The sequence below is a fragment of the Scyliorhinus torazame genome, chromosome 7 (assembly GCF_047496885.1).
Source record: "Scyliorhinus torazame isolate Kashiwa2021f chromosome 7, sScyTor2.1, whole genome shotgun sequence".
Taxonomy (NCBI): Eukaryota; Metazoa; Chordata; class Chondrichthyes; order Carcharhiniformes; family Scyliorhinidae; genus Scyliorhinus; species Scyliorhinus torazame.
This window is the reverse complement of record NC_092713.1, coordinates 265,817,085-265,841,368: the sequence shown is the minus strand read 5'-3', so window position 1 is coordinate 265,841,368 and position 24,284 is coordinate 265,817,085. Positions and strand designations below refer to the sequence as shown.

General features: G+C 45.8%; 1 protein-coding gene across 1 annotated transcript in view; it reads left to right on the top strand.

The window, feature by feature from the left end:
* Positions 1–216: 216 nt before the first annotated feature.
* The window catches only part of ddx46 (DEAD (Asp-Glu-Ala-Asp) box polypeptide 46), a 130,054-nt gene continuing 105,986 nt past the window's right edge, over positions 217–24,284 (top strand). The window contains exons 1-5 of the mRNA XM_072512407.1: positions 217–370; positions 9,848–10,039; positions 11,785–11,823; positions 13,347–13,475; positions 23,741–23,828. Coding sequence (XP_072368508.1) covers positions 354–370; positions 9,848–10,039; positions 11,785–11,823; positions 13,347–13,475; positions 23,741–23,828 — 465 coding nt within the window. The 5' untranslated portion in view covers positions 217–353. The remainder of the gene's footprint in view (positions 371–9,847; positions 10,040–11,784; positions 11,824–13,346; positions 13,476–23,740; positions 23,829–24,284) is intronic.

Below are 24,284 nucleotides of genomic sequence, written 5' to 3'. Positions count from 1 at the left end.
TCATACTATTGGCAACAGCGCTGGCGAGCGACCTGTTCCAGAAAAAAAAGTTTCTCGAAGGAGCGTGTGTTTTGTCCGCCTCCTGCCTGTTGGAGCGGGAAGAGAATCAAGAAGGAAACAAGGCGTTATATAAATATTTGTTATTGTTGTCGTCGACTGTTCGGAATGCCAATTGTCCCCTTCGTCACAATGAGAGAGGCACTGACATTTAAGCCTCCGGGCGGCTGAGGGCGCTGGTGCCGGGAGTCGGGTGGTTGCCGCTGCTGTTTCCTCCCTTCCTGCCGCTCACTCCAGCCCCCGGGATTGTGGCGGAGGAGGAGAGTTGGCGGTTTTGTCGTCTTTAACCGTCAGGAATGGGCAGAGAATCCAGGTGAAGATCCATGCGCGCGAGCTGCGGGCGCTCAATGGCGGGCAGCGCGGTCGGCGGCGAGGGAGGGAGAGAGGCCTGCCCGATGGAGTAGGCCTCGGGGCCCGGGTAGTCACCCAGCCGGCCCTCTGCACCGATTAATCACCGACCGCACGCGCTTTCTCCGCGGCCTTACTCCAGCAAACGACATTAAAACACACACACACACATCCAGATCACTTCGATTTGGAGAAGTTGCATTTGTCTCCTCCACGTATGAGTGTGTCAGTGTAGCATCACCTGTTGTCTCACTGAGTGACCAAAGGGAGCTCCGGATTCCTGATGTGTCCTGAGCAAGTTTATCTTGGCCAGGACGCTGGGGAATGGGGAACGTGCTCTCACTTTAGTTCGGATGAAAATCTAGCCAAGCTGCTCCTCCTGTACCAGCTAAGGAGCGCGCGAAAACGAAACCGGGATTGGGAACGGTGTGATATCTTTGGAAAATCAGTCGTGGCTCACTTGCTCAGTCCCACAGATGAAACAACTTGGTAACTGCAACTTACCTCGTCAGCTGTGAGTCACGTCAGAGGCGCACGGTTGTGGGGTTCGTGACCAACTCCAAAACTTTAGCGCACACATCGAAGCTGAGGCTGTGCTGTAGAACCGACACGGATGTTATCTTTCGGATGAGGCCTGTCTGCTCTCTCAGATGGATGCATAAAAATCCCATGGCATTATTTCAAAGAATAGCCTCCCGGTGTCCTGGCAAATATTTGCCTTCGATCAATAACACAAACAAATTCAGGCCATTATCACATTGCTGTTTCTGGGAGCATGATGTATACAAATTGGAGACCGCAATTGTACTGAGATTTAGTTGACCTGTGGACCGTAAAATATTTTTGGATGTTCTCTACTCATGGAAGGTGCTATATAAATCAACAACATGGAATTTTATATTTTCTGTTTGGTTTTGGTAGCATTAGTATAGTGGTTATGAAATTCGGCAGAGCTGGGATTGGGTCCCAGAATTGGGTAACAGTAAGGGAAAGAGCTTTAGAACAGTATAAAGGCTGCATAAAGTAGGTTCATCTGTTGCTGTGGTGGTGGGGGGTGGGGCACGGTGGTTAACACTGCTGCTTCACAGTGGGACCTGGGTATAGGGACTGTTTAGCACAGGGCTAAATCGCTGGCTTTGAAAGCAGACCAAGGCAGGCCAGCAGCACGGTTCAATTCCCGTAACAGCCTCCCCGAACAGGCGCCGGAATGTGGCGACTAGGGGCTTTTCACTAACTTCATTTGAAGCCTACTTGTGACAAGCGATTTTCATTTCATTTCAAGTCTTTTAGAGAGCTGTTTGTTTCCATTATGCAAGATGGTCCCAAAGTTGGGAAATGGATAAAAATCAAGTACTAGCAGTTAGATGATGCTAAATCTTTATTTAATTGCCAGTAGATTATCCCTACTTGAGCGTAGACTTCTACGTTCTAGGACATTAAAGATGTATGTCAGCAAAAGTCATGTTCAAAACAAAGATTTGGAAGGGGGAGCACTTTATTTTTGTACCTCGCCAACCTCCAAGGATGTTCGATGCATTACTAATTTAACTTGCAGGGAAATAAAGACAGTTATTTTTGTTTAGTTTGCAATCAGATGGTACTAATTTCTTACTTGAAATTTTGATTATTTTACATGGTCGTTGATAAAGGTGGTGTATGTATACATCAAAGGCATTGCTTGATTGAAGACATTTAAATCAATGTTTAAAAACTGGAGAATACACAAATGGGTGACTGTCAGCCCCCATTTGTACGAAGTTCAACATTGGGTGATGTAATATTCTTTTTGTCAGAGCTAGAAAGGTACTTTAAAAGTTAGGATGGTTAATTCCCTGCACTTTAACTGAAGCAAGCCAAAACATTTGAACAACATATTTTGATTTTGCACTAGCCAAAGGGTGGTCTCATTGGCTGTACCCATTTACCCTCTCCATCTCTTATTTTATGGCACAAGTATCTACCATATCTTCAGGCTTTGTTCCCCCTTTCCCCAAAGCCATTCATGCTGTCAAACCGCAGGAATCCACAGGTCAACCATATCTCCGATTGCATTCCCAGTTCTCCAACCCCACAATATCCATCCTTTTGAGATCCAAAGCCTCAGGACCAGGTTTGCACACGCATACCTAACTTTGCTCACCCGCCCCCTGGACTTTACTGTTCTATATCGCTTATCTAAAGCTCTTTCCCTTACTGTTAGTAAATTCTGGGACCCAATCCCAGCTCTGCCGAATTTCATAACCACTATACTAATGCTACCAAAACCAAACAGAAAATATAAAATTCCATGTTGTTGAAGTTATTACACTGACAAGGCTGCGTAAAGTAGGTTCAACTGTTGTGGTGGTGGGGGGTGGGGCACGGTGGTTAACACTGCTGCTTCACAGTGGGACCTGGGTTTAATTTTGGCCTCGGGTGATGATCTCTGTGTGGAGTTTGCACTATCTCCCTGTGTCTGCGTGGGTTTCCTCCGGGTGCTCCAGTTTCCTCCCACAGTCCAGAAATATGCAGGTAAGGTGGATTGGCCATTCTAAATTGCCCCTTAGTATCTAAAAGGTTAGGTGGGGTTACTGGGTTATGGGAATAAGATGGGAGCCTGACCCGAAGTAGGATGCTGTTTCAGCAGGTCGATGCAGATGTGCTGAATGATCTCCTTCTGCACTGTAGGGATTCCCCTTCTGCACTGTAGAGATTCTATGTGGAGAAATTGTAGAGAAAAGATCATGTTTGACTGAGGAAGTAACAAATAATGTGGATGAAAGGGAATTGGTGGACATGGTGTACTTGGATTTCCGAAAGGCATTTGATAAGCTTCCACATCAGATATTGCTACACAAAATAAGAGCTCATGGTGTAGGGGGAAACATTTATCGGGATAGAAATTAGCTAACAGGAAGCAGAGAATAAGAATGGGGCAGCACGGTAGCCTTGTGGATAGCACAATTGCTTCACAGCTCCAGGGTCCCAGGTTCGATTCTGGCTTGGGTCACTGTCTGTGCGGAGTCTGCACATCCTCCCCGTGTGTGCGTGGGTTTCCTCCGGGTGCTCCGGTTTCCTCCCACAGTCCAAAGATGTGCGGGTTAGGTGGATTGGCCATGATAAATTGCCCTTAGTGTCCAAAATTGCCCGTGGGGTTACTGGGTTATGGGGATAGGGTGGCGATGTTGACCTTGGGTAGGGTGCTCTTTCCAAGAGCCGGTGCAGACTCGATGGGCCGAATGGCCTCCTTCTGCACTGTAAATTCTATGAAATCTATGATAAATGAGTAATTTTCAGACTGGCAAACTAACTAGTGGAGTGCAACAAGGATCAGTGCAAGGATCATGGAATGTTGGTATTTGTTGCAAGGGAATGGAATAAATGTTTTGCTACAATTATATATGACATTGTTGAAACCACATCGGGAGTAGTGTACAGTTTTGGTCTCCTTACTTGAGAAAGAATATAATTGCATGAGAAGCAGTTCAGAGAAGGTTCACTTGACAGATACCTGGGATGAAGGGTTATATTGAGGAAAGGTTGGGCCTATGCCCATTAGAGTTCAGAAGAATGAGTGGTGATCTTGTTGAAACATAGAAGATCCTGACAGGACTTTACCAGGTAAATGCTAAGAGGATGCTTTCCTCTTGTGAGCAAGACTGGAACTAGGGGACACAGTTTAAAAATAAAAGGTCTCCCATTTAAGACCGAGATAAGGAGAATTGTTTTCTCTTGAGAGCCATTGGTCTGTGGAATTCTCTTATCCAGAGAGTAGTGGCGATTTTAGATTTATTGTCACATGTACCAAGGTACAGTGAGAAGTATTGTTCTGTGTATAGTCCAGGCAGATTGTTCCATAGATGAAAAACATGGGACATATAAATACACAATGCAAATGTATAGGCATCGGGTAATGCATACAAAGTGTAGTGCTACGCAATAGAGAAGATGCGTGGAGGGTCATTCAGGAATCTGGTAACAGTGGGGAAGAAGCTGTTTTTGAATCTGTTAGTGCGTGTTTTCAGACTTTTGTACATTGTGCCCAATGGAAGATGGAAGAGAGAATAACCTGGATGGGAGGGGTCTTTGATTATGCTGCCCGCTTTCCCAAGGTAGCTGGAGGTATCAAAGGAGTTAGTGGATGGGAGGTGGGTTCGCGTGATGGACTGGGCTATGTTCACGACTCTCTGTAGTTTCTTATGGTCTTGGGCCGAGCAGTTGCCATATCAAGCTGTGATGTAGCTTTCTAAGGTGCATCTGTCAAAATTGGTAAGAGCAATGTAGACATCTGAATTTCCTTAGTTTCCTGAGGAAGTATGAGCGCTGCTGTGCTTTCTTGGTCGTAGCGTTGACGTGGGTAGAACAGGGCAGATTGTTGCGTCAATGAAAGGGTCAATGAATATTTTAAAGGCTAGGTTAGATCGATTCTTGATCGACAAGGGAGTCAAAGGATAATAATAATAATCTTTATTGTCACAAGTAGGCTTAAATTTACACTATGGGGGTAGACAGGAAAGTGGAGTTGAAGCCACATACAGATTAGCCATGATTTTATCAAATTGCAGAACAGGCTCAAGAGGCTGAATGGCTTTCTCCCACTAATTTGTCTATGTAGATTCAAGGTAGATTACCTTGTAAAGTGGCATTAGGACCAATTCTCGGTTTGGGAATGATATGTATAAGCAAACCGTTTGCGTCTCAGTCAGGCTGGGGCCAATGTCTGTGGGGAAATTAACTAGTGCTGTTGTGGGAGGGGGTAGTGGGCGAATTTTAACTCTATGGCAAGGGGAGGACAACCAAGGTGAAGCATGACAGGAGAAACAAGGTGCACAGAAGACTTGGAGAGACAAACAGTGGTGGAATCAGGAGGGATAAATTAAAAGCAGATTAAGGTAAGTATGGAGTCCATGTGTTTACATGCATGGAACATGACAAATGTTGTGGAGCTGCAGGCATACGTTGCCTTGCAAAGTGATACAGTGTCAGTAATGGAAAGTTTAAACCAGTGTAGAAATGGGAGCTCAACATCCTACTATGTATTTAAGAGAAATAGAAAGGAAAAAGGGAGGGGGAATATTATAACCCTGTAAAAGGATGAGGTGCTTCAGGATTCAAAACCATAATCTGTCTGATTGGGGTCAAGGAGCAGTTATACTGCTGTGTGTATCCGAACCTCCCCCCGCATCAATGGCTCCGAAGTGGAGAGAGTCGATAGCTTTAAGTTCCTGGGGGTCACCATCACCAACAGTCTGTCCTGGTCCACTTGCGTTGATGCAACAGTCATAGAAGCCCAACAACGCTTCCACTTTCTACGAAAGCTAAAGAAATTTGGCATGTCTGCATCGACTCTCACAAACTTCTACAGATGTGCCATAGAGAGCATCCTATCCGGCTGAGCACAGCTTGGTATGGCAACTGCTCGACCCAAGATCGCAAGAAACTGCAGAGTGTGGTGAGCTCAGCCCAACACATCACACAAGCTTGCCACCCTCACATTGATTCTGTATACACCTCCTGTTGCCTCAGGAAAGCAGACAGCATTATCAGAGACCCCTCTCGCGCAGGCTTTGCCTTCTTCCAGACCCTTCCATCAGGCAGAAGGTACAGAAGTCTGAAGACCTGCACATCCAGACGTAGGAACAGCTTCTTCCCCACAGCAACAAGACTCCTCAATGACTCTCCCTCGGACTGATCTGTTCCCTGTAACAACACTCTTCACGACGCCTGATGCTCCTCTTGCTCATGTATTTGCTTTGTTTGGCCCCTTGTTCCGCACTGTAACCAATCACTGTTTGTCAATGTACCATTTGTCAATGTACTCTGTTGATTATTCTTTTTGTCTACTATGTACGTACTGTGTACGTTCCCTTGGCTGCAGAAAAATACTGTACTTCGGTACATGTGACAATAAATCAAATCAAAGTCAATCCTACAGCCCATCAAGTAGTGTGAAAGCAGTGGAGGTTCAAATCTGCAAACAAACTTAAGAAATGTGTGATCTGAACGGGGAAAACAATATACTGGGCAAGGGGGTGGAGGAATTCTTCTTTGGATTTGTTAAAAGCATGTTACATTTGACAAGTTTGATTGAAATAATGCAGAGGGTTGATAAAGATTGTGCACAGTTGATGTGTATATGGACTTCTAAGAGGCTTTCATAAGGTGCCACAAAATCAACTTGGTAGCAAAGCCTAAGCTTATGGAATTAAAGGGGCATGAGTGTGGTGACAAAAAATTATCTATGCGACAGGTAGGAATGATTAGTGGTGAATGATTATTTTTCAGACTGAAGGAAGTGCCCAAGCAACATTATTAGGGCTGAAATTCCTTTTGATATAAACAATACGAACTTGGTTAAAAGAGGCAAAATTTCAAAGCTTGCTGATGACAGCATTTGGGAGTGCAGTTAAGCTTTAACACTGATTCAATGGATAGAACCATTGCCAATTAATTTTAATGCAGAGAAGTGTTTTGGAAGGAAGAATGAGTAGAAACAATGTCAATTAAATGGTACAACTTTAAAACACAACAATGGGGATATCTGAGGGTTCATATATCCAAATCTTTTAAGGTGGCAGGGAAATTTGAGGCTTAAAAAAAAAATGTATACAGGATCCTGGAGTTTATAATTACAGGTATTGAGCACAAAAAAAAAGAATATAAGCAAAAGTTTTATGGGGCTATGGGTGAGGCACTTAGAGTGACTAGATAATTTGGATTTTTCTCCTTTTAGAATAGAGCAAGATGAGGGATAATTTAATACGGTATTCAAAGCTCGAAGGATTTAATAGCATCGGTAGAAGCTGCAGGATGTTCGGTAATCAGAGAATTTTGTTTTTTTGACAATTATCTTCAAATCGGGATAGGGGAGTGGGGTATGGGTATTCTTATGCAGAGAATTCTTATGATCTGAAATGTGCTATTTGGAAGCCTGGTAAATATATTCCGAAGGAATTGAAAAAATGCTTGAAGCAGGAAAATTTTCACAGTTGTGGGAATTGAACGGACGTGGATCTAATTGGATAGTGCTTTCCAGGTTGAATAATTGAGCAGTAGGATTCTGTGATTCTATTTATTGCCCATGTTTGGTCCACTGTGAAATTTGGTGGTGGACCTTTATGGACCATTGTAGTTGAAACGATTTGATATAAGTGGCTGACTAATAAGGCGTTTAGAGATTTTTACAGCAGGCTGTACAGGTCGGAACCCCCTACGGGGCCAGAGGGGGATGAGGCGCTTCTTGGTGGGGCTGAATTTCCCAACGGTGGATGGAGAGTGGGTAGAGGGGCCCCAATTGGGCTGGAAGAGATAGTGGAGGCGGGTAAGGCCCGGGGCCGGACGGGTACCCAGTGGAGTTCTATGAAAAGTTCTCGGGGATACTGGGGCCAGTGTTGTTGAGGATGTTCAGTGAGGCACGGGAAAGAGGGGTGCTGCCCCTGACGATGTCACAGGCAATGATTTCGCTGATTCTTAAGCGGGTCAAGAACCCGGAGCTGTGTGGGCCGATCTCCCTGCTGAATATGGATGCCAAGTTGCTGGCCAAAATCTTGTCCTCCAGGATTGAGGACTGTGTTCCGGATGTTATTGGGGAGGACCAGACGGGTTTGTTAAGGGTAGGCAGTTGGTGGCCAATGTAAGAAGGCTGTTAAATGTGATCATGATGCCCCCGGAAGGTAGGGAGGTGGAGGTAGTGATCGCAATGGATGCAGAAAAGGCTTTTGATCGGGTAGAATGGGACTATCTGTGGGAGGTACTAGGACGGTTTGGATTTGGGCAGGGCTTTATTGACTGGGTCAGGTTATATCAGGCTCCGGTGGCAAGTGTGTGGACGAACAGGACAACTTCGGACTATTTGAGCGGAGCCGGGGAGAGGGCGGACTGGCGCTGCCAAATTTTAGCAATTATTACTGGGCGGCTAACATAGCCATGATCAGGAAGTGGGTGGTGGGTGAGGGGTCGGCGTGGGTGCGTATGGAGGCGGCTTCTTGTAACGGCACTAGTCTGGGGGCATTGGTAACTGCACCTCTGCCGCTCCCACCGGCGCGGTACTCCACCAGCCCCGTGGTGGTGGCGACCCTGAGAGTTTAGGGCCAATGGAGGTGGCATGTGGGAGCATCGGTCTGGGCCCCAATTTGTGATAACCACCGGTTTGCCCCGGGGAGTATGGATGGGGGGGTTCAGGGTATGGCGGAGAGCGGGGATTGAGAGGATGGGGGGATGTGTTCATAGAGGGGAGCTTTCCGAGTATGAGGGCTGGGGGTTTGGGCTGGCGAGGGGAAACAAATTCAGATACTTGCATGTGCGGGACTTCCTTTGTAAACCGATGGCAACCTTCCCGCTCCTACCGCTGAGGGGGATTCAGAACAGGGTAATTTCCAGAGCGTGGGTAGGGGAGGGGAGTGCCTCGGCCATCTATAAGGAGCTTATGAGGTCGGAGGATACGCAGACCGAGGAGCTGAAGCACAAGTGGGAGGAGGAGCTGGGAGGTGAGATAGAGGATGGTTTATGGGCAGACGTGTTGAGTAGAGTCAACGCGCCCACAACATGTGCCAGGCTCAGCCTGATACAATTTAAGGTTGTGCACCGAGCTCACATGACAGTGGCCCGGATGAGCAGATTCTTTGGGGTTGAGGACAGGTGCACAAAATGCGCGGGAGGACCAGCGAACTATGTCCACATGTTTTGCTCATGTCCAAAGCGTCGCGGATTTTGGCAAGGGTTTGCGGACGTCATGTCCAAGGTTTTAAAAACAAGGGGGGCAAGCGCCCAGAGGTGGTGATTTTCGGGATATCGGAAGATCCGGGAATTCAGGAGGGGAAAGAGGCAGGTGTTCTGGCCTTTGCTTCCCTGGTAGCCCGGAGACGGATACTATTGGCATGGAGGGACCCAAAGCCCCCGAAGTCGGAGACCTGGCTATCGGACATGGCTAGCTTTCACTGTATGGAGAAAATTAAATTCGCCTTGAGAGGTTCACTGTCAGGGTTCACCCGGAAGTGGCATTCATTCGTCGACTTCCTTGCGGAAATTTAATCGTCAGCAGGCGGGGGGGAGTCATTTTGGTTAGTGTAGGGGGGTAATAAGGGTGGGACCTGTACAAAAGGTAAACGATTTTTGCACTATGTTTATGGTTTCATGTATCTTGTTTATTTTGTTGTTGTTTCTATACCAAAAATACCTCAATAAAATGTTTATAAATAGCTGACTGACCCAGACGACTTTAAAGGCCAGTATTGCACAGAATGGCGGACTTGCTTATCTAAAGCGTATGAGTGAACTATTAGGATTTTCCAACAGCTAGTCTTTTGCTGACACGAAGGGGGGAATGGAGAGAGCTTCACTTGAGATTTATTTCAGGAGGTGGCAACCTTTCTGCATAGATAACCCAAGGATGACCAAAGTTTCCTTCTTATCCGTATTTATTTTGTGAAAGCTAAGTTTAATCCAAGTTTTATCATTTCTCAAGGCATTATCGGAAGCGATCTGCATCGCGTGGGCGTTCTGGGAGTCGCTCCAGAAGTCGTTCACCTGCTGAGAAGCGGTCCAAACTTGGGGATGTCAGAGGTCGTTCACGCAGTCGAGAACGTGATCGGCGAAGGGATCGCTCTCGTAGTCGGGATAGGAGACGGTCAAGATCACGGGAAAGAAAACGACTCAGGTGAGGATGTTAGAGCTTTGTAAAATGAGTAAGTCGTTTTTGTTTATTGTGATGGGAAGGATCACCACCACATTGTAATAGCTGAAAAACTAATTTTTATATATCATATATATTTTAGAATTGACTGACTAAATAAGCAAGTTAGCTAATAACTCCAGTCTAGATATTTTAGAACACATACCAGCAGGAAATCTGAAATTAACTTGGTGTTGACCGTGGCAAAATATTCGATGGAACGGGGAAATAGCCTGTTAGTGGACACTACCTTCAATAAGCAACTTACTCTAGTTGTGATATATTCTCATCATTTACTTCAACATTTATTCTTCTTAAATTGTGACCAATCATTTTCCATTGCTTTCTTGAGTTTCCTTTTGGGTTTTCCAATTTAAAGAATTTAACTATGTGATTATCTGTGCCTTTTGTTTTTACTAAGTCACAAATGTTAATTTAAGTTGTAAAGTAGTAAGTGACCTTTTGAACAGTGGCAGATTTAATATTTCCAGCAATATGCACATACAGGGCATTGTGTGTCAGTATTATTTTAAGATATCCAAATTAAAAGATCCAGTTATTGTGTGCCTATCCCTTGGTCTAATTTGATATGATGAAGTAGGTGAGATGATAGCTATATAAGTTATTATTGACTGGCTTTTCAGCATCTTTTGCTTTTAACAAATTGATACTTAAATACTCAGATTGACCGATGATGGTGAAATTATAAATATGTATGTACAATATAGTTACTAATCCTATAAGCTATACAATTTGTTGTTGCTTAGGGTTACTGAAGTGAGCAGTTATTTCTACCCAATCATCTATTGTAATCTATACCACAGCTCTACTATTGCTGTTAATACTAGAATTTTGGGGTTTTATTTGAACCAGAACAGTGGCTTACATTACTAGAAAAAACAATCTTCTGGGAACAGCAGCCTTCATTGAGAATATGATGAATATCTCAGTGTATGTTTTACTAGACTGTGACATAGATTGCTATTTAATTTGTGTCATTGTAGAGTGCTTTGATCAGTGCTCTGTTCTTTTTTTAGAACAGGATGTTCTGGGACATTCATAATATTCAATAAACATTGGTAACAATATTGAAATAAACATAGTTTATATGAATGTCACATTTTATGATGTATTAACGTGCACATGCTCTGTCAAGGATTAATTGTGCTCCTTAAATCAGTCTAGTAGTGTAGAATGTGCCCAATCTGTTTTTTCTGTGATAGAACACTGCAGGTTATCGTTTATACAGTGATTAAAATAACATCTGATGAACTTAGGCTTGCGATTGGTGGTATTTAATAGATGATTCTTTCTTTCCTGCAGTAATTTTTTGGGGGTCAACATATCTGATGCTCCATCCCTGACTAAGAGGTTGTTCGGCAACCCAACCAATACCAATGTTGCCCTGAAGTCGGCAGTTACCAGAGTAGCGCCTGGTGATTGTCCCTGTTTCTTTTTTTTGTTCAAATGTTTTGCATTGCAGTATGGCTGTATAATTAAGAGGATTCCATAATTTTAGGAACCTAGAAAATATCACCAAACACCTTAAAACAGATGTGCAATATAAATATGTGGTTATTGCCCCAAATCGGTAAAACAGAAAGCGGCAGCACTGTTTTCTGTCCATTTTAGAAATTCCAATGCAAGATGTAAAGCTGAATATAACTTGGTTTTGACTGTGTTATTTTACACTTTTTTCCCAATTGTTTATTTAATTTTATCTTACACAGAATACCACAGAGATGCAGAATGCCAGTGGTCATACCAAAGTGAGTAGATAGCAATTTAAACTTTGACCTAACATTAGGGCCTAGATTTTGTGGTTAGCTGACCGCTGATGTTGAAAAAAGCTGCCTACAAAGATCTTCTGATCTCTGTGGCGTGGAGTTCCCCTTTCCCAGCGTCAGTTTTAATCTGGTGCCAAGTCAAGGGGATCTCCAGGCATCCAGCAACAGTGATGTCATCAAGCAGGATAAACAGCCAATCACATTGAAATATTCTCACAGACAGCAAACCAGGAAGTAAATTTGATTTTTCTTTACTGTAATGACATTCCACAAACATAAAAAATGGAATTTTCTGAGGCCGGTGAGGCTGTTCAGCAGTAATTCTGAACTTGGCATACAATTAAAAACCCAGTTCCACCTATTTCCACAAGGTATACCTTTTTCAAGGGCTTCTATGTCAAGACTGAAAGCATAAAAGAGCAAGTTCTAATCACTTCAATGATTTCTTCATGTTTGCAGTCTGGGGTCTTCCAAAAGTGCACACTAGGGACAGGCATAGAATCACGGACAGCGACTTCAGTATTTCTGCACTTAACTGGATACATGCAAGACTCCAGAGGGTTCTGTCCGTTTCAAAAGAGTAATGATAGTAAACACTGAGTTTCACCAGAATTACTACTGCATGATCTGGGCTGAGGTGTTGGCCTTGGTTCCATGGTAGTGCTCTTGCCTCTCAACTTAAGTTGTGGGTTCAGTCACCATTCTAGAGACTTAAACACATAACTTAGCTTGAAACATCAGCACGGTCTATCACAATACTGCATTACTGGAGGTGCCTTCTTTTGAGGAGTAGTTAAACTGAGGCCCTGGCTGCTCCATCAGATACACATAAATAATCCCATGGCATTTTTCAAAGAACAGTGAGATCTATCCCAGTGTCCCAGCCCGCATTTATCACTCAGCCAATATCACCAAAAAACTGATGATCTGGTAATTTATCTCATTGCTGTTTGTGGGACCATGCCAAGTGCAAATTGACTGCTGCATTTGCCTACTTTACAATGGTGAATACACATCAAAAGTGCTTTGTTGGCTGTGAATTGTATTAATATCCTAAAATTGCAAATGACTATATGTAAATACAAGTACTTTCATCTTTATACCGTTTTGGATATATTTTGTTTCTAACTTAAATTCAGGTTTTTGCTGCTCTTGAAATAACTTCAATGCAGTTCAGTATTGAAAATGTATGGTTAATATGTTTCTACAGCTGGGTCCTGTTGTACGCAGTGGGTTGAGAAAGATAGAAAACATTGCCTGTAAGCAGATTTGCATGTGATAGTAGTTAATGCACCGCTAAATTGAAAGTCATTTGTAGTTTAAGAAAGATATATATATCTCTACGCATTAGGTTTGACTGTCCAAAACCAGTTTAAATCGTTTGAAATATTCAGATTCCCACCAGGTTGTAATTGCACCTGACTAACTAATTAAGTGAAGAACTGTGCTAAGATGATTGACTCTTGTTTTTCCAGTCATTAAAATAAAACACTTCCATCTTGTAGACGATCCAGGAGTCGAGAGAGGAGGAGATCCCGCAGTCGAGAAAAACGCCGATCAGTAAGCAGAGGTAGAAGCCGTAGATCACACTCCCAACCACGCTCTCGAAGCCGCAGTAAGAGCAAGGAAAGAAGGTATTCGCTCACAAGATAATGGGTATTATATAACCATTTAGAATATCAAATTAAGCAATTGAAAACTAAAGTCTACTCTTTAGTTGAAATTGCAGTGGATTTAGATACAAAACCCATGTACATGTGGGCTTATATTCCTTCAGTTGGACTGAGCTAAATAATGGTTAGCTTAAATCAAAGAGCTGTATTGATGATTCAATATCCCAGCTATTTGGTAATTTATAAAAGTGTTAATTGTATATTTTTAATAACTACTTAACTTTGAACATATTTTGTTGCTCTACCTGCTAGTTTTAACGTGTGCCAGTGAAATCATATTGGTCCTGGCCTGTAAAAGTTACAATGGGTGACGGTGTATGGAAACATTTCATTATCATTCACAACGTGAGTCTGTCACTCATTCTGTTAGTTCTGGGGAATCATTTGCCTGATGCATATTATGTTTCTTACTGTGTCACAGGTTTCTTACTGTGATTCTAGTAATGTCCTGGGGACATGGGTTCAAATCCCACCTTGACAGCTTTCAATTATTTAATAAAGCTCAAATTAAAAGCGAGACGCGATGATGATGACCAGGAAACTATCAGATGGTCATTTAAAAAAAAAACATCTGGTCCACTAATGTGCTTTATGAAAGGAAATTCAACATCCACAGCCAGTCTGGCCTACATGTGACGCCACACTTGCAGCAATGTGGTTGACTTTGAACTGTCCTTTGAAAAGGCTTGGCAAGCTACTAAGTTATACTAAACTGCTCGAGAAAAGTTGGAAAAAAATAAAGCCAAATGGCAACATCACATCCTGACAAACGACCCTACAAAGCGCTCCTTTGTAACATCTGGGGACTTGTGCAAAAATTGGGAGAACTATTTCACATACTAGTCAAGCAGCAGCCTGATATAGTCATACTCATAATATCATATCTTACAGACAGTGTCCCAGACACCAGTCCTGCCCGATCAACAAGACTGAGCCACCAGAGATGATAGCAGAGGTATTCATAGGGAGGGAATTGCTTCAGGAGTCTTCAATGTTGACTTCAGTCCCATGGCATTAAGTCAAACATGGACAAGGAAACCCCCTGCTGATTACCGAACACCACCCACTTATCTGATGTCCCTCCATCTTGAACACTATTTCGAAGGAAAGCACAAAAAAAGGACATGGTGGCACAGTCATTAGCACTGCTGCCTCGCAGCGCCAGGTCCCGGGTTCAATTCCGGCCTTTAGTTGTCTGTGGAGTTTGAACGTTCTCCCCGTATCTGCGTGGGTTTCCTCCAGCTGCTCCGGTTTCCATCCACTGTCCAATGATGTGCAGGTTAGGTGGATTGGCCATGCTAAATTGCCCCTTAGTGCCAAAAGGTAAGGTAGGGTTACAGGGATAGGGCTGGGAAGTGGGCTTAGGTAGTTCCTCTTTCAGAGAGTCGGTGCAGACTCGATGGGCCGAATGGCCTCCTTCTGCACTCGAGTGATTCAATGAAAATGTAGTCTGGATGGGGCACTTCAATGCCCATCACCAAGTGTGATTTGGTAGCACCACAACTGACTAAGCTCGCCTAGTTCTAAAGGGCATACTGCTAGACTGGGCCTGTGGCAGGTGTTGAAGGAACCAAAGATGAGCAACAAGAGGGAAGAAACTACATGATCACCAATCTACTTGTTACAGATGCATCTGTCCATGACAGTATTTGTAGGCGTAACACAATCCTAGTGCAGACAAAGTCGCATTTTCACGCTCAGAATGCCGTCCATCATTTTGCATGGCCCTGCCACCATGCTAAATGGGATAGCTTATGAACACATCTCGCAACCGAAAACTGGGCATCTGTGAGGCATTGCTGGCGATCAGTAGCAGCAGAATTGTATTCAACCATAATCTGTAACTTCTTGGCCTGCCACGTTAATTACCATCAAGCTAAGGGATAAACCCAGATTCAATGAGGAGTGCAGGAAAGCATGCAAGGAGCAGCACCAAGCATTGTTAAAAATGAGATGCCAACCTGATGAAATTACAACACAACTATATGCATGCCAAACTGCTGAAGCAGCATGTGATAGACAGAGTTAACTGATCCACCAACCAATCAAATCAAAGCTCTGCAAGCCTGCCACATCCAGTCTTGAATGGTAGTGGACAACAACTAAACGACAAACCAGGGGAGGAGGCTCCACAAACTCCCCCATCTTCAATGATGGGAGAGGCCAGCACATGAGCGCACAAGACGAGGATGAAATTCTGCAGCCAGAGGGGCCAAGTGGATGATTGATATCTCATCCTCCTGAATTTCCCAGCATCACAATCGCTTGTTTACGGCCAATTCAATTCACTCCACATGATATTAAAAAAAAAAAAGACAGCAGATACTGTATACTGCAAAGGCTGCAATTGACAACATTCCGCACTAGTACTGAAGACTTGTACTCCAGAACTAGCCGCACACTAGCCTTGGCAACGACACTCTTATCCCATGAAAGAATTTGAAAAATACAATGGGGTAGAAATGGGACAATATCATTAAGCTGAATATTTCTGGTAGTAATGGTTTGAGGGAATTTCCGGTGGCAACTATGGTGTGAACAGTCGCACTTTTAACAGCTCCAGCTCTTGGTGGTTTTTTGACGGCTTTTAAGCTGGATTTTCACAGAAACGTTTTCTAACATAAGTGGATAAAAGTGAGAGAAGGAGAAGGCGACGTCTATCCTATGGAATTACGCTCGGAAAATAATCGCAAAAGAAGGAATCAGAAGTTGGTTGGAAGTAAGGATCTGAGCTTGATTGCTGTAATGGCAGAGAAGCGAGATCCGTCCTGTCGGCTCAATGGTCGATGGATTAGTTGGTTACATACCTTGATGAGAAGTTCGCCCGTGTGCTGAGGACCTGACCAAGGTGGTAGCCTCGATTTAAGGAGGCTGTCGACCGGATGGAGGTGGCAGTGAAGGAGGTGACAGTCGATCCAAAAGCTACAGGGGCAGGCGACGGAACAAGAGGAGCAGTCCACTGGAAAGGCACTGCAAATTGGCATTTTACAGGATCGGCAAAAGCGGCTGCTGGAAAAGGTGGAAGACCTGGAGAATCGTTCCCGCAGGAAGAACGTTCAGAGGGAAAGGAAGGATCGGATGCTGGTGTGCATGTTGTGAAGATGTTCGAGAAAATGATGGGGGCAGAGGCGTTCCACAGGCTGTTGGAGGTGGTCCGGGCTCACAGGACACTTATGCGCAAGCCCCAGGGTTGTGAGCCCCTGAGGGCGTTGGTGATGAGGCTACACCGATTCCTGGACAAGGAACGCATCATGAGATGGGCTAGGGAGACGAAACGGTTCATATGAGAAGAAGCTGAGATCCGTGTCTACCAAGACTTGGGAGCAGAGCTTGCTAAGAGGAGGGCGAGTTTTAATAAAGTTAAAGCGGCGCTGTATGTGAAGGAAATAAAATTTGGACTACTCTACCCAGCCCGTCTTTGGGTAATCTACGAGGAACGGGAACTATATTTTGGCTCGCCGGAAGAAGTGGTGGGCTTTATGAAAGACAACCACCTGGGGGACCCATAAGGACTTAATAAAAAGAGAAAACTGGTCGGTAGCGAAAAAGTTCTGTGGGTGCACTGTAACTTGAGTTCCGATGACCGGGAAGAGAAGATTTTTTTTTTCCTGAGTTATCTAACTTTGACCTTTCAGTGTATGTACTAAGGTACGGTTTCTTCCTTTTTGTTTGTGTTTGTAAAAAAGGGAAAATAAAGGGGGGGGGTTACTGCTGACGATTAGGGGCCTTCTAGGAGGCTGGAGAGGGAGACGAGATGGCGGTTGCCGCCGAGGGGCGGATCTGTGGAGGTATGGGCCATGGGCTGACCTAGGAAAGGTCATGGCCGATCGACAGGGGAGGGGGGGCATGAGCCGCCCTGATCAGACTGGTGAAGTAGAATGTTCATGGCCTGAATGGGCCGGTGAAGAGGGCCCGTGTGTTTGCACACTTGAGACAGTTTAAGGCGGACGTGGCCATGTTAAAGGAGGCACACTTGAAGCTGGGGGATCAATTTAGACTGAATAAAGGATGGGTCGGGCAGGTGTTTCATTCAGGATTGGACTTTAAAACAAGGGGGGGTGGCCATCCTGATTAACAAAAGGGTGGCGTTTGTGGTGGGTAAAATGGAGACAGACCCGGGAGGCAGATTTATCATGGTGAGTGGGAAACTGGAGTGAATGGCAGTGGTGCTGGTGAATATATATGCCCCAAACTGGGACAACGCCGCGTTTGTTAGGAAGATGCTGGGAAAAATCCCGGACCTCGACTTGCATCGGTTGATCTTGGGGGGTGAATTTAACACGGTCTTGGATACTTGGATGGACCGGTCGAGTTCTAGGTCGGGGAAGGTATCAGCAATGGCGAAAGAGCTGCGGGGGTTCATGGAGCACATGGGAGGTGCTGATCCGTGGAGATTTGAGAAGCCAAGGAGCAAGGAATATTCATTCTACTCTCTCGTGCACAAGGTGTACCCCAGGATCGATTTTTTAAAAAATATTGGACAAAACAGTAGCGGAGGTAGTGGACTCAGAGTATTCAACAATCGTAGTATCGGACCATGCGCCACATTGGCTAGACCTAGAGGTGAACATGGGAAACTCTCAGCGCCCACAGTGGAGGCTAGGTGCAGGGCTGTTAGCAGACGATAAGATATGGGAGGGAGGCCATTCGGGGGTATATAAAAGCCAATGACACGGGAGAGACCGTGGCAGGGGTGGTGTAGGAGGCATTGAAAGGGGAATATATTTTGATTCGGGCCCATAGGGAGAGGGCTGAATGGGTGGAGCTCAACAAGCTAGTAGGAGAAATCTTGCGTGTGGATAAGAGATATGCGGAGTCTCCAAATGAGGAGCTCCTGAAGGAGCGTCAGAGACTTCAAATGGATTTTGGGCTCCTTTCCACAGGCAAGGCGGAGGGACAGCTGAGGAGGGTAAAAGGGCAGTGTACGAATATGGCAAGAAAGCTAGCAGGATGTTGGCACATCAGCTGAGGAAGCAGGAGGTGGCGAGAGAGATCGGGAAAATTAAGGATGTGAGGGGGAAAGTAGTGAAGGACCCAGGGGCGGTAAATGACGTGTTCCGTGAATTCTATAGCCGTTTGTATGAGTCGGAAACCCCCTGCGGGAGAGGAGGGAGTGAACCAATTCCTGGAGCGGCTAGAGTTCCCGAAGATAGATGAGGAGCTGGTGGAAGTCTTGGGGGGGCCCAATTGGGCTCGGTGAAGTGATAGACGGATTGGGGGCAATGCAATCGGGTAAGGCCCCGGGACCTGACGGATTCCCAGTGGAATTTTATAAAACGTTTTCAGGGCTAGTGGGACTGCTGTTAGTCGAGGTTTTCAATGAATCCAAGGAGTTGGGAATGCTTCCCCCAACGCTATCACAACGCTATCAATCTCTCTCATCCTGAAGCGAGACAAGGACCCGGAGAACTGTGGATCGTACAGACCAATTTCCCTTTTAAATGTAGATGCCAAATTACTGGCAACAATCTTGGCCACCAGAATAGAGGATTGTGTCCCGGAGGTAATAGGTGAGGATCAGACGGGGTTTGTGAAGGACAGGCACCTGACGTCTAATATTAGACTGCTTCTCAGTGTTATAATGATGCCAGCCGAGGGGCATGAGACTGAGGTGGTGGTAGCCATGGACGCGGAGAAGGCTTTCAACCGGGTGGAGTGGACATACCTATGGGATATTTTAGGCAGGTTTGGGTTCGGGCAGGGATTTGTGGACTGGGTCCGGCTGTTATATCAGGCCCCAGCGGCAAATGTGAGAACCAACTGAATCCGGTCAGAATATTTTAATCTCGGGAGAGGGACAAGGCAGGGATGCCCACTCTCCTCATTACTGTTTGCCCTGGCCATAGAGCCTTTAGCAATGGCCCTTAGAGCATAGAGTGCGGAGAATGGGGGAGGGGGGGCGGGGCGGAGAGACTTGCTGCTTTATGTTACAGACCCGGTGGGGGGAATGACCGAAATCATGGAGGTACTGGGAGAATTTGGGTGATTTTCAGGCTACAAGCTGAATATGGGAAAGAGTGAGATGTTTGTGATCCAGGCGCGGGGACAGGAAAGGAGACTGATATTTAGGGATTCAAGTGGCTAAAGAGTGGGGGTAGCTCCACAAGTTAAATCTGGGCAAAGCAGTCGACCAAATGAAAAGGGATTTTCTCCCGCTGACGCTAGCGGGAAGGGTCCAGACGGTGAAGGTGACAGTCCTCCCAAGACTGCTTTTCTTTTTTCAATGCCTTCTGATTTTTGTCCCAAAGGCTTTTTTTTGAAAAATTATTTTGGTGATTACAGGTTTGAGTGGGCAGGGAAAACCCCGAGAATAAAGAGGGCACTCCTGGAGCAGGGTTGCATGGAGGGGGTCCTGGACCTCCTGAGCTTTATTAATTATTATAGGGCGGCCAACATATCGATGGTCAGGAAGTGGGTAATGGGGGATGGGTCGGCCTGGGAGCGAGTGGAAACGGCAACCTGTAAGGGCACGAGTTTGGAGACTTTACTAACGGCGCCCCTGCCGTTTTCGCCGGCTCGGTACTCTACAAGCCCTGTGGTGGTGGCAGCCCTAAGGGTGTGAGGGCAATGGAGGCAGCACATGGGTTGGAGGGGGCATCAGTGTGGTCTCCGATTTGTAACAATCACCGGTTTATCCCGGGGAGGCTGGATGGGGGCTTCAGGAGGTGGCAGCAGGCAGGGATCGAGAGATTTGGGGATTTATTTATCCAGGAAGGCTTTACGACCTTGGAGGCACTAGAGGAGGAGTTTGAGCTACCGGGTGGGAATGGGTTCCGATATCTTCAGGTCCGGCACTTTGTCCGGAGGCAGGTTCCAAGCTTCCCTCGCCTCCCCCTGAGGGATAAGGTGATGTCAAAAACGGGGGTTGGAGAGGGGAGGAATTTGGAGATATACAAGGAATTGATGGAGTGGGAGGGGGCCCCAATCAGGGAGGCGAAGTGGGAAGAGGAGCTAGGAAGAGAGCTGGAAATGGAAAAGTGGGAAAAAGCCTTGAAAAGAGTTAATTCATCTTCGTCCTGTGCCAGACTTAGCCTGATCCAGTTCAAAGTGGTCCACAGGGCCGCCATGACGGTAGCCTGGATGAGTTGATTCTTTTGAGGAGGTGGAGGATAGAATTGGGGGTAGTCCAGCTAACCATGTGTATATGTTCTGGGCATGTCTGAAGTGGAGGGGATTCTGGCGGATTTGCGGATGTTTTGTCAGAAGTCCTGGAAGGGAGGATAACCCCGAGTCCAGAACTGGCAATATTTGGGGTATCGGATGATCCGGGGGCCAAGGGGGGGGGGAGGGAGGCCGATGTCCTGACCTTCTCCTCCCTGGTGACCCGGAGACGGAATTTGCTGGGATGGAGGGATTCGGAGCCCCCAAAGTCGAGTGTGTGGGTCAGCAATATGGCAGGGTTTCTCAGCCTGGAAAAAAATCAAGTTCGCCTTGAGAGGATCAACTCAGGGGTTCGCCCAAAGATGGCAACCGCTCATCGACTTCTTCAAAGAAAATTGAACATCAGCAGTAAGGGGGGTGGGGGGGAAGAAAATAGGAGGCATGGCAGTGTTAGATAAGGACAGGGAACTCCGTATACGGGTAGTTCGGAAATAGGGCGTGGGCAGTAGGGGATATGTTTTTTAGTTTTCTTTTTACATGTGTCGGCCCACGCGGTTGTTTAAGAAATGTTAATGTGTCAAACTGTGAAAATTACAAATGCTTCAATAAAATATTTTCTAAAAAGTAATGGTTTGAGGCAGGTGTGGAAATTCACTAGATTCTTGCTCCTATAAACTCCTCTGGAAGTTGTTTGGTGAAAGCATTGTCAATCTTAGTTTCAATATTCCCCACCACCAGTATTCCCCACCACCAACTAACCTACTCATAATGAATTGGGGCTTACAACAGAATTTCCTGGAAGATCGGTTGCCTGAGACATTGACATTTCACTGCTGGAACTCTAGTTTGGATCTAGAAAATCTCTTCCATTGGCTATAAAAGCTCTTCCATTGAATTTACAAGTGTTATGTAGAATGGGTTTGGTCAGTTTTAGCTTAGTTATTGCCAAACACTCCGAGTTGGCATTAAATAGGTAATCATGCACAGCATGATAGTTGTGAGAAATGCTGTTGCACACAGGTTCTAATGCTCCAGTTGATGTAGGTGGTTTTCACAGAACTGCATGGCTGTTCTGTACAATAGCACAAGCACAGAAAACTGTTCTTGGGACAAGAGGTTTTAGAGACCTTGGGTGGGATTCTCCTGCAATCGGTGGGATAGCCCGACGCTGGCGCCAAGAACGGCGTGAACCACTCCGGCGTCAGGCCACGTGGAAGTTGCGGAATCCTCCGCACTTCCGGAGGCTCGGCCGGCGGCGGAGGGGTTGGCGCCGTGCCAACCGGTGGCGAAAGGCCGCCGTGGTCCGACGCATGCACAGAACAGCTGGTGTGTTCTTGCGCATGCGAAGGGGATTTCTTCCCCACGCCAGCCATGGCGGGGCCCGACAGAGGCCGGCACGGAGGGAAAGAGTGCCCCTACGGCATGGGTCTGCCCGCAGATCGGTGGGCTCCGATGCCAGGCCACCATGCCTCCCCCCCCGAGGACTCCGGTAGACGGCCGACAAGCCAGGTCCCGCCGTGATGGACCATGTCCATTTCACGCCGGCGGGACTGGCCGAAAATGGGCGGCCGCTTGGTCCATCAGGGTCCAGAGAATTGCCGGGGGGGGCCGCTGCCAACGGCCCCCGACCGGCACGGTGTGATCCCCGCCCGAAAACCGGTGCCGGAGAATCCGACAGCCGGCGTCGGAGAATCCGACAGCCGGCGTCGGAGCGGGATTCGCGGCACCCCCCTGGCGATTCTCCGATCTGGTAGTTTGGGGGGGGGGGGGGTTGGAGAATCGTGCCCCTTATTTTTAATCCCATTGGTGAATAAATCCTGGATTTGTTGTTTTCAGAATTTTTATTAATTTGCACTAATGTTTTCCAATTCTCTGTGGTAAGCTATGTTTTATACAAAGTTAAAATACTTCTGGAATAAGGGGGCTTTATTTCACATTGAGCTATACTTGGGAGCACTGATGCAGGTGGGTGAAATCATAATTTATTAATATGGAAGCAAAGTATCCTGGATACTGAAAGTCTGAACAGAAAATGCTGGAAATACTAAACCGAATAAGGCAGAAAATGCTGGAAATACTTATACAGGCAGAATTTCTTGGGAAGACAGAGAGAGACAGACCAAGGTAACTTTGTCAACCTTTCATCAGGACATAAAATTTCAATGACCTGAAGCATCGGGTGCAATTCACCCAAAAAATGACTTGAGTGTTCTTTTGGGCAGGTTTGGTGGGGTGTTTCCCGCGGCTTTTTGGGTGGTATTTACCACATTTATTAATTTTTTGGCGGCTTGGGGAATTTCTCACCGGTTAATACCATACTTCTAATTTTAATCTGCAGTGGGGAACTAAGCTTGCCAGCTAGACTGGTTCCCTGGATATCGGGGTGCCATTTTGAAAGGATGCCCCAACTTTAAAGTGAGCTTGAGGGTCCCCCACACCTCTCACCCACTGACAATGTGACCCCTGCAATGCCACTGACAATGTGACCCCTGCAATGCCCCTGACCCTGCCCCACATCCATTCATCCTTGTGGGCATTGGGGCACTGCCAGTGCCCTGCCGTGTCTCCGACCACCCGAGGAGCTCCAGTGGCCTCTGAGACCCCAGAAGTGGCCATTCTGCCTGGCCTCTATGGAGACCAATATTAATCGGCACCTGGGTGACGCCTTGCCAGTGTGGCCAGTGACTCCCGGGAGACTTCGCCCTCAAATTAGCCATACGATATAATTATCTTGATCAGCCCAGCGAGGGTGTAAACCAGAACGTGCCGTGTGTTGGGTGACCCGCACACGATTCAGCACACTGCATGAAGCCCATTTTGGGACTCGCACATTGCATTCGGCGCCAGGCGTAACATGATGGAGAAATCATGCCCATTATCTCTGTTCTTCCCTGAACTGTTCCCGACCTTCTGAATATTTCTGACGTTTTCTGTCTTTAGTTTGATTATTTTATTAAATTGAGTACAAAATTCCTTCAAGAAACTGGATTGGCCATTAAATGAAGGCGGCATTAAGCTGCCAGTGCCGATGGAAATTACTAATGTTGAAATTGTTTCAGTTTAAGGTTGCTCACATCAGACTGATCCCTCGCATATCAAGGACTTACATTATGTGCATTTTTCAGATCAAAATCGAAAGACCGTGTAGAAGTGACCAACGAGGCCATCAAAGAGAAGAAAAAGGAGGAGAAAGATGATGACAAAGATGTTAGTGTAAGTGAAAGATAGAAAGAACTTAAATAGCATTTTTCACAACCATAGGGTGTTCCATAGTGTTTTATAGCTGATGAAGTACTTTTGGAGTGTACTCGCTGTTGTATTGTAAAGAAGCACGGCAGCAAGTTTTCACACAGCAAACACCAGCAATGAAATAAATGGTCAGTTAATCAGCTTTTGGTGTTAGTTGAGGAATTAATCAGGTAAAGTTCCGACTGTTCTTTGCATGGTGCTTTGGGATCTTTTGCGTAGATCTGGGAGAGCATACAGATTCTCGTCCATTAGATGACACCTCTGATAGTTAAGGACTCTGCTTAAAAATGTCATCCTGGATTATGTGCTCAAGTTTCTGGAGCAGGGCTTAAACTCACAATTGGATTATTAACTCTAAATTGCTGGTGAGTTATAAATGTTGCCGCAGAGACACTCTTTTGGTCATGTGTGTTAAATTTA